This window comes from Mustelus asterias, chromosome 15 (assembly GCF_964213995.1).
Source record: "Mustelus asterias chromosome 15, sMusAst1.hap1.1, whole genome shotgun sequence".
Classification (NCBI taxonomy): domain Eukaryota; kingdom Metazoa; phylum Chordata; class Chondrichthyes; order Carcharhiniformes; family Triakidae; genus Mustelus; species Mustelus asterias.
The window spans coordinates 88,754,361-88,765,579 of NC_135815.1; the positions used below are offsets into that span (position 1 = coordinate 88,754,361).

At 45.7% G+C, this 11,219-nt stretch overlaps 1 protein-coding gene across 1 annotated transcript in view; it reads left to right on the forward strand.

Annotated features, from left to right (window-relative positions):
• The window catches only part of slc24a3 (solute carrier family 24 member 3), a 365,303-nt gene extending 363,413 nt beyond the window's left edge, over nt 1-1,890 (forward strand). Inside the window, exon 17 of the mRNA XM_078230308.1 lies at nt 420-1,890. Within this exon, the coding sequence (XP_078086434.1) occupies nt 420-569 (150 nt within the window). The 3' untranslated portion in view covers nt 570-1,890. The remainder of the gene's footprint in view (nt 1-419) is intronic.
• The last annotated feature ends 9,329 nt before the right edge of the window (nt 1,891-11,219 follow it).

Consider the following 11,219-nt stretch of genomic DNA (forward strand, 5'->3'; position numbering starts at 1 on the left):
TATGGCCACTTCCTGATCTTAATGTTCCTACGTGCTATCATCTGGTTTGTTTTTGTGTTTGTGAGGCCTCGTCAAGACACTCGACAATCGCGCCCATTAGGGAAATGGGAAGGACTGGTGGTGGCACAGTGGTTAGCACGGCTGTCTTACAGCGCCAGGGACCTGGGTTCGATTCCCGGTTTGGGTCACTGTCACTTTCTCCCCCGTGTCTGCGTGGGTTTCCTCTGGGTGCTCCAGTTACCTCCCACAGTCCGAAAGACGTGCTGGTTAGGTGCTAAAAATCTCCCTCAGTGTACCCAAAGTGTGGCGACTAGGGGATTTTCACAGTGATTTCATTGCGGTGTTAATGTAAGCCTACTTGTGACACAAATAAATAAACTTAAAGTGTGTTATCACTGCTCTTGTTCCTGTCTCCGTAGGTAGTTGGTGTCCACCTGAACAAATGGAAGCTGGATAAGAAGCTTGGCTGCGTGTCCCTGTTCCTCTACGCCATCTTCTTGTGTTTCTCCATCATGACGGAGTTCAACGTTTTCACTTTTGTGAACCTTCCCATGTGCCAGGAACACTGATGTACAACGAAGATGACCTGGGAGCAAGCACCTTGGTATCAGTGCAATACAAAGACAATGTAAAGAGCTGAAGTCCCATGGCTTTTGGTTGGCTACACAGAGTTGCTCTTACAGATGAACTTGGTACAAGACGTATTTTTGAGAGATATAACAAAAAAAACACCTGTATTGATGTGAACGTATTTTTAATGTATTTATGTGGAGTCATGATAGACGCAGACAGACAGACACACACATATACACGCGCGCGCGCACACACACACACACACACACAAAACTATCTGATTTCATTGGCTGCTAATTGACGTAAGGCTGGAAGATGAACCTGCCATGTTTGTATATTCTCAGTTATTGTCGGAAAGAAATATTTTGCCCTGAGATGGATGAGTGAGAGGTTGAGTGAGAGGTTGAGTGCTTATGGGAGAGAATGTCTGCAAGCGAGGGATTTTATTGATCTGTGATTTTTACCTCCCACCTCCCCCCCGCCCTCCCAAACCCTCTCCATCCCCGTTCTCCACCTGCCTCCCCCTCCTCGTGCCCTTCCCTCCCAGAAGAGCTTTGAATACCAAGAATGTACATATGGACGATAGTCACCTTATCCTTATGCTCACCAGCTGTTCCCACTGCTGAGAGAAAAGCGGAGTTGAAGCTCTGAGCCACACAGCCTTCGTGCAGGGACTTTGAGATGTGAAATTTGAAATCTCTACAATCACTGCAGTTTGTACCCCAGATACTAGCCCCCTCCGACAGGACTGATTTTTCCAGGAGGTATATTTGCACGAAACTGTTCTATTTTGTCCTCGGAGAAGTTGCATAGTCAATGGTACATGTGTGTATATTGATGGTATAAAAATGTATATATTGGGAATTTTTTTTTTTCTCTTTTCCAAAAAGGTAGAATATATAAGATATTATTATGATCACAGTTTTACCCTGCTGCACGGTTTTTAGATTTGGAAATATTGTCGAAGGTACAAAGGGTGCAGCTGAAGAAGCTCTAGTTTTTGACTGTACAGGGTAGTTTTAAGAATAAAGCATGTTTAATTTATATATTTATAAAAAAAACAGCACAGGAGGCCACTTTGCAAGTTTCACAGCACATTTTTACAGGAATCTCTCACAGCACCGTGCACATGCCTGCATGCTTAACCTCCCCCCCTCCTCCTCCCTCCCACCCCTTGGTCTTCTGTGTCTTGTCTTCTTCAGCTTATTTTACCTCTTCCGACAAAGATGGAATAACCATGATGAGGAAGATTGTTCTCTTTAACTGTTGCTATAGTTAATAAATTTGTAGATGAATTTGCTACAAAATGGCTCCGCCAAACTGATTGTAGTCAGTTCTCTCGCTCTTAATGTATCTGGTTCCTTTGGTTTTGTCTTCTTAAGCGATGATATACTGATACCACCGAACGCCCAAGTTATGATCGGAAAGGGGCGAATTGTTTTTCCAATCTATCACACCTCGCCAAAGTTTACAAGCAAACGTCTACCACTACAGGACAGTGTTAAATTATATTTCCAATAAGAATGTGATTTTTCTTCTGCTCTTGAGGATACAAAGATAAAGTTTATTTATTAGCCACAAGGCTTACATTAACACTGCAATGAAGTTACTGTGAAATTCCCCTAGTTCGCCACAGTCCGGGTCAATGCATCTAACCAGCACACCTTTAAGAATGTGGGAGGAAACCGGAGCACCCGGAGGAAACCCACACAGACACGGGGAGAATGTGCAAACTCCACACAGACAGTGACGCAAGCCGGGAATCGAACCCGGGTCCCTGGTGCTGTGAAGCAGCAGTGCTAACCACTGTGCTACCGTGCCGCAATGAGAAATTTAATGGAACAAAGAAAAGTACAGGACAGGAACAGACCCCTTCGGCCCTCCAAGCCCGTGCCGATCATGTTGCCCTAACGTAACTAAAAAAAACCTTCTGCCCTTACTCGGTCCGTATCCCTCTATTCCTTCCCTATTTATGTATCCATCCAGATGCCTCTTAAATGTTGCTAATGTTCCTGCTTCCACCACCTCCTCTAGCAGCCCGTTCCAGGCACCCACCACTCTGCGTGAAAAGCTTCCCCTGCTCATCTCCCTTAAACTTTCTCCCTCTCACCTTGAACCCGTGCCCCCTTGTAGTTGACATTTCCATCCAAAGGAAAAAGCCTCTGACTATCCACCCTGTCTATACCTCTCAGAATTTTGTAATGTACTTCAAATTTTTCATGGATATTAGAAACATAGAAAAACTACAGCACAAAACAGGCCCTTCGGCCCCACAAGTTGTGCCGAACATATCCCTACCTTTTAGGCCTACCTATAACCCTCCATCCTATTAAGTCCCATGTACTCATCCAGGAGTCTCTTAAAAGACCCTATTGAGTTTGCCTCCACCACCACCGACAGCAGCCGATTCCACTCGCCCACCACCCTCTGTGTGAAAAACTTCCCCCTAACATCTCCCCTGTACCTACCCCCCAGCACCTTAAACCTGTGTCCTCTCGTAGCAGCCATTTCCACCCTGGGAAAAAGCCTCTGAGAGTCCACCCGATCTATGCCTCTCAACATCTTATATACCTCTATTAGGTCTCCTCTCATCCTACGTCTCTCCAAGGAGAGACATGAGGTTTGGATCACCAGCAGTGAATCGAATATTTGTGTGGATTACTCACCAGCGACAGTAGCTGCACTATCCATTATTGCTCAATCCTATTCTCCCCTTGTTATTATTTCACTAAATATCCTTACAGTGTTAATATCTGTATCTCTCCCTCTCTATCTCTTTCTTTCTCACCCCACCATCCATCCTCAAACCAGATTTTAAAGAATAAGTTTATTCCATATCTTCCTGCAGGGGGCAGCACAGTGGTTAGCACTGCTGCCTCACAGCGTCAGGGACCCGGGTTCAATTCCGGCCTCTGATGACTGTCTGTGTGTAGTTTGCACATTCTCCCCGTGTCTGCGTGGGTTTCCTCCGGGTGCTCCAGTTTCTTCCCACAGCCCAAATATTATAATACAGAGATTAAACCCATTTACCTCACGTTGTAATCTTCTACAATTATTTGGGAAGGTGTGATCTGTTCTTAATTTACGGTTAGAGCTTCATAAATATAAAGACCTGACAGTGAATAATTAACAAGGTTTTTTTATTTAAATAACCAGGAACTTTAACCAAACAAGTAACATTTTATCTAAGGTACATTTCGACTGAAATGCTGCTTGAATAATACAAGGAACATTCATTACCAAAACATTAAAGTTTAGTCACTGTCAAAAAAAATACAGTAAGAAGTCTCACAACACCAGGTTAAAGTCCAACAGGTTTATTTGGTAGCAAATACCATAAGCTTTCAGAGCACTGCTCCTTCGTCAGATAGAGTGGAAATGTGCTCTCAAACAGTGCACAGACACAGAAATCAAGTTACAGAATACTAATTAGAATGCGAATCTCTACAGCCAGCCAGGTCTTAAAGGTACAGATAATGTGGGTGGAGGGAGCATTCAACACAGGTTAAAGAGATGTGTATTGTCTCCAGACAGAACAGCTAGTGAGATTCTACAAGCCCAGGAGGCAAGTTGTGGGGGTTACTGATAATGTGACATAAATCCAACATCCCGGTTTAGGCCGTCCTCATGTGTGCGGAACTTGGCTATCAGTTTCTGCTCAGCGACTCTGCGCTGTCGTGTGTCGTGAAGGCCGCCTTGGAGAACGACAATACACATCTCTTTAACCTGTGTTTGATGTTCCCTCCACCCACATTGTCTGTACCTTTTAAGACCTGGCTGGTTGTAGAGATTTGCATTCTAATTAGTATTCTGTAACTTGATTTCTGTGTCTGTGCACTGTTTGAGAGCACATTTCCACTCCATCTGACAAAGGAGCAGCGCTCCGAAAGCTTATGGTATTTGCTACCAAATAAACCTGTTGGACGTTAACCTGGTGTTGTGAGACTTCTTTACTGTGTTTGCCCCAGTCCAACGCCGGCATCTTCACATCAAAATAAATACACCCAGGTCTGGTAGCGTTCAAAGTTTTTTGGAGTTCTTCAGTAGTTGTCCGCTGTCTGTAAGATCTTTCTGACTCGGTATCCTTCTGTTAGATAGCTGGATAATTCTCTTAAGAGTTATTTAAACTGGCAGAGTGGAGTGCTGCTCTAGAGAGGAATGCTGGCTGTTTTACTGGCTGCCCTGGCCTCTGGAGATGTTCTCTCAAGATGTTCTCACTTGAAAAGGCTGTTGCTTTTGCCTTTAAACTTGCTATGACCTCGCAATTATCTTACACCACGATTGGTTTGATGCTGTCAACAATATCAAATTCAAATCTGATAGGCTCTTAATAGCTGAGTGTCTTCTTTAAACTCATAGGCTAACATAAATGCAAAAACCTGCAGAGCCAGTTACCAAGGCAACACTGATGCTTGGTCCTTTTGAAACAAATGTTGCAACCTGGAGTCTGTGTGTACTCTGCAGTTCAGCACAGAACTCAACAACAGCTTTTAAAGGGACCACACACTGTTCTCTTTCCCTCGAACATTCTTTACAATTCTTTTATATCTTTATAAACATTCTTTATATCTTTACAAACTCAAATTTCACAACACAAAGATGTGCAGTTGGGCGGGTTGGCCGTGCGAAATTGCCCCTTAGTGTCCCAAGATGTGGAGGTTGGGTGGATTGGCCGTGCTAAATTGCCCCTTAGTGTCCCAAGATGTGTAGGCTAGATGGATTGGCCATGGGAAATGTGTGGGGTTACGGGGATAGGGCCTGGGCAGGGCCTGGGCAAGATACTCTGTAGAAAAGTCGGTGCAAACTCGAAGGGTGGCACGGTGGCACAGTGGTTAGCACTGCTGCTTCACAGCTCCAGGGACCTGGGTTCGATTCCCGGCTTGGGTCACTGTCTGTGTGGAGTTTGCACATTCTCCTCGTGTCTGCGTGGGTTTCCTCCGGGTGCTCCGGTTTCCTCCCACAGTCCAAAGATGTGCGGGTTAGGTTGATTGGCCATGCTAAAATTGCCCCTTAGTGTCCTGGGATGCGTAGATTAGAGGGATTAGCGGGTAAAATATGTAGGGATATGGGGGTAGGGCCTGGGTGGGATTGTGGTCGGTGCAGACTCAATGGGCCGAATGGCCTCTTTCTGTACTGTAGGGTTTCTATGATTTCTGCGCTATAGGGATTCTACAATTAAATATCCTTACAGTGTAACATCTGTATCTCTCCCTCTCCAACTCTTTCTTTCTCAATCCCACCATCAATCCTCAAATCAGGATTTGAAGAATAAGTTTATTTCATATCCTCCTGCGTTCCCCCCTGTGCCCCCATAGCACAATCTGCCCCCAGTGTAGGATCTCTTTGGAAAAGGAAAGTCTTGTAATGCTAAAAGCAAATTACTGCGGGATGCTGGAATCCCGAAACCAAAAGAGAAAATGCTGGAAAATCTCAGCAGGGTCATCTGGACTCGAAACGTCAGCTCTTTACTCTCCTTACAGATGCTGCCAGACCTGCTGAGATTTTCCAGCATTTTCTCTTTTGGTCTTGTACTGCCAGCATGCTAGGAGATCAGGTTGGCAGAGCTGTTGAACATGGGGGTTTGTGTAGCTGACAATATGTGAGGCTTAATGCAACATTACCTTTATCAATTTGTTCAACTGTTTCAATCTATCCACAGTTGTCATGGACAAACTGTTGCTGTAGATTTCTTTCCAAATCCAAGAGAATAACGTCTTGGCAATATACTCGTGTTAACTTTTGTTAGTTAACTAAAACCGGAATTTGACCCCTGAATGTTTGTTTTGAAGTGTGGTATGATCTGTTTGGTTGACTGTCAATGGAAATGACAGCATTGTTTTGCTTGGAGATTATTCTTGTTGCCCAGGGTGGCACAGTGGGTAGCACTGCTGCCTCACAGCACTAGAGACCTGGGTTCGATTCCAGCCTCGGGTGACTGTGTGGAGTGTGCACGTTCTCCCCCGTGACTGCATGAGTTTCCTCCGGGTGTTCTGGTTTCCTCCTGCGGATGTGCAGGTAAGGTGGATTTGGCCGTGCTAAATTGCCACTTAGTGTCAGGGGGACTAGCTCGGGTGGGGCTATGGAGTTAGGACCTGGTTGGGATTGTGGTCGGTACAGACTCGATGGGCTGAACGGCCTCCTTCTGCACTGTAGGGATTTATGATTTCTGTCACGTTGAGTTGATTAAAGATTAAGCTCGCCCAGTAGGCTAGTTAAACACTGTGAGCTCTTTGTGCCAAAAGGACTTGAAGGCCTTTTGGAAGATGGGAAGTATTTTATGCAAGGAACGAACATACCTATTGGCTTATCATGAAGTGACTGGCCAGCCATTTGTCCCAGTATTCTGTTGGAAAGAACACTGGTAACAACACTGCTTTGCTCTCGCAGGGGAAATAATGCAACTCCAATCGGAGTTGAAATCTAATGCAAACAAGACTTGGGAAAAAGAATAAAAATTCAGTCTGGGCCATAAAGTATATTATTAGTATTTTCATATCATCACGAGTTGTGAGTCGAGAGTAGATTGTGTGTGCTGAGTCACGTTCAGGATTTGGGAATTTTATACAGCTTATTTTTGGAGAGCGGTGTAACATTTTGTAACAAGGGCAGCTTTTGGCGTGTCAACCTGACTTCCCCTCATCAAGCCCTTGCTGCAAGGAGAATTCACTGGTTACCAATCATCCAATTGGTTTCTCTAGCAAATTTTTCTACTTTCTGTCGGGTTCCGAACGCGGTTCCTCTATTTGTTCAATTGCAGTAGCTTCAGAGAAACCTTCTTTAAAACGTACATTCGTAGCCAAGAACTTAAGGAAATAAGTCACCAGTGAAATATTGCAAGCTGCGAATTCTAGTTAGGATTCCACTTCTGTGAAACTGGGGCGGCACGGTGACACAGTGGTTAGCACTGCTGCCTCACAGGTTCAATTCCCTGCTGGGGTGACTGTCTGTGTGGAGTTTGCACATTCTCCCCGTGTCTGCGTGGGTTTCCTCCGGGTGCTCTGGTTTCCTCCCACAGTCCAAAAATGTACGGGTTAGGTGGATTGGCCATTTTCAATTGCCCCTTAGTGTCAGGAGAACCAACTAGGGTAAATGCATGGGGTTATGGGGATAGGGCTTGGGTGGGATTGTGGTCGGTACAGACTTGATGGGCTGAATGGCCTCCTTCTGCACTGTAAGATTCTATGATCCTATCTTTGTCAGATAAAAGCTTTCCTTTAAGGTTTCATTTGTCTACTGCTTTGTCGCAAACATCTCTCCCTCCAAGACACACACATGATACATATACACACACACGTACACACACCCTCTATCCTACCCTTGACCTCTTTACATAGCAACAATGAAGATAAGAGCAGGAGGAGGCCATTCGGCCCTTCGAGCCTGCTCCGCCATTCATCACCATCATGGCTGATTCTCAACTCAGTAGCCTAATCCTGCTTTAATCCCCATTACCTTTGACCCCGTTCGCCCCAAGTGCTCTATCTAGCCGCCTCTTCCCTCCACCTGCCCCTCAACAATTTTTCAACAGCTTATAACCCATCATATTCTTGCCTCTCATCAATTCTGAAGAAGAGTCATAGTGGACTCAAAACGTAAACTCTGCCTCTATCAACAGATGCTGCCAGACCTGCAGAGATTTTCCAGCACTTTCTGTTTTTATTTCCGATCTCCAGCATATGCAGAGTTTTGCTTTTGCGCTTTTTAAACCCACTTCCTGCTGCTCTTATAGAAAACAGGTGGCCATCTGCTGGGTCATCTCTCTCCAATGACAGTTTTGACGTTGTAATGAAGTCAAGGAACCACAAGATAGTTTCGAAATGAATAAGTCTCTCCACACCCAGAACTGAAATATAGACTTTCTGGACATGTGACCACGAGCCTCTGCTCCGGACAAGCTCTGCTGGATACAAGCCGCACCATCATCATGAGAAAGCTTGTGGGCAAAACTATTTGTGCTTACACTTACATGATCATGGCGACAAGCCTTTCCAGCTCCTCTCCATGGTAGCCCAGTGGTTAGCACTGCTGCCTCACAGCGCCAGGGATCCAGGGATCTGGGTTCAATTCCCGGCTTGGGTCACTGTCTGTGTGGAGTCTGCACGTTCTCCCCATGTCCACACGTGTTTCCTCCGGGTGCTCCGGTTTGCTCCCACAGTCTGAAAGACGTGCTGGTTAGGTTCATCGGCCGTGCTAAATTCTCCCGCAGTGTATCCGAACAGGCGCCGGAGTGTGGCGACTAGGGGATTTTCAAAGTAACTTCATTGCAGTGTGAATGTAAGCCTACTTGTGACACTGATAAATAAACTGAAATTCCAGTTCGCATCCCGCCTCCCCCAATCCTCAGCCCCATTACCAAAAACCTAAACACACTTGACGTTAAGACCCAGATTAAGCCACGGCAAGGAATTGCTCAATGGCTTCAGATATTCTGGGGGCAGCACGTTGGCACAGTGGTTAACACTGCTGCCTCACAGCGCCAGGGACCCGGATTCGATTACTGGCTTGGGTCACTGTCTGTGTGGAGTTTGCACATTCTCCCCGTGTCTGCGTGGGTTTCCTCCAGGTGCTCCAGTTTCCTCCCACACTCCAAAGATGTGTGGGTTAGGTGCATTGGCCATGCTAAATTGTCCCCTTTGTGTCAGGTTGGAGGGATTAGCAGGTAAATATGAGGGGTTACGGGGATAAAGTGGGATTGTAGACTCGATGGGCCGAATGGCCTCCTTCTACACTGTAGGGTTTCTATTTCCAAGTGACAGCTTTATTCGCAGATGCACAGTGTTGTCCTTCGCATGGTGTGGCTTGAGTTTTGCAATAAAGTCCTTTGCATAAATCATACACCTCAGACATTATCCCTGTCCTGCCAAGACTATGTTGCCGATGTCCTTTTATCTGTGCTACTTATTCCCAGAGGCTAACACAGAGAGGTGGCATGGTTTTAACTGTTGTGGCGTTAGACTGTAAGAACTATTCCAGAGATTTGTGGTAACATGGTACTGAAGCCACAACATATAGGTCAACTATCCATATCATCACTGCTGCAGCTGTGGGTTACACAATATTGTGTTAAAAAAATCTATTAATTCCGTCAAATCATCCTTCCTGATAGAAGCAACCAATTCCTATGTCTATTTTAAAGCCATTTCAGCCACACAGTTGCTGATTGATATTGAGGATGAGCTTTGATATCCACAGAAGAAATTTTCCTAACAAATATCCCGCCCATATAGAAGTATAGGGGAGGTGATGGCCTAGTGGTACTTTCGCTAGACTATTAATCCAGAAACTCAGCTAATGTTCTGGGGACCCGGGTTCGAATCCCGCCACGGCAGATGGTGGAATTTGAATTCAATAAAAAAATATCTGGAATTAAGAATCTACTGATTGTCGGAAAAACCCATCTGGTTGACTTATGTCTCTTTAGGGAAGGAAATCTGCCTGGTCTGGCCTACATGTGACTCCAGAGCCACAGCAATGTGGTTGAGTCTCAAATGCCCTCTGAAATGTAGGGCAGTTAGAGATGGGCAATAAATGCTGGCCCAGCCAGCGACACCCACATCCCGTAAAAATTAATAAAAAAGAAACATGAGAGAGGTACTAGATCTAAGCTGTCAAGAGCAGACATTACACCTGATCTCAGGCTTGGGCCTACATTGTTACTAGGCACCTGGCTCCAGTGCAGCAGCGAATGCGGTCCCCCGGCACCACACAACAATTAGTTCCTACCTCTTTAGAAGCTATTGTCACAATTTAATGATATTACAGTCAGAAAAAGCCATTCAATTCTTTTAATAGACGACATTTTTGGCTAGTTTCATATCATTTCTAATAAGATGAATACAGCATGACTCTTCGTACACTTTGCCGCAGCTTCTGATGTGGGCCCTGATTTATCTGGACAGAACAATATTAATGCAATCTGTTAGCCAGGCGTTGTATTATAAAAATGCACATTCGGTGTAGGGAACAGGTTAGTTTTCTTTTATTCCCCTCAAGACTTGCTGCAATAGAATTCTACAGTGCAGAAGGAGGCCATTCAGCCCATCGAGTCTGCACCGACCACAATCCCACCCAGGCCCTATCCCCATTACCCCATGTATTTACCCTAGCTAGCCTCCCTGACACTAAGGGGCAATTTAGCATGGCCAATCCCCCTAACCCGCACATCTGTGGATTGTGGGAGGAAACCGGAGCACGCGGAGGAAACCCACGCAGACACGGGGAGAATGTGCAAACTCCATACAGACAGTGACCGAAGCTGGGAATCGAACCCGGGTCTCTGACACTGTGAGGCAGCAGTGCTAACCACTGTGCCACCGTGGTGTTCAGTGCTGTGCTGTGAAGTTATCTTTTTTCCCTCCCTATCCCCCGCAAAAGAATTGAACATTTCCACATTTGAAGGAGCCAATGGCCTCACAATCAATGACTTCTTGTGATCGATTATCGACCCAGGCCGAGGCTGTTGTTTCCAACACTGGGTTTGAAGGCCGCTTTGGGCGACGTGGTGGCACAATGGTTAGCGCTGCTGCTTCACAGCGCCAGGGACCCAGGTTCAATTCCCGACTTGGGTCACTATGTGGAGTTTGCACATTCTCCCCGTGTCTGCGTGGGATTCCTTCGGGTGCTCCGGTTTCCTCCCACAGTCCAAA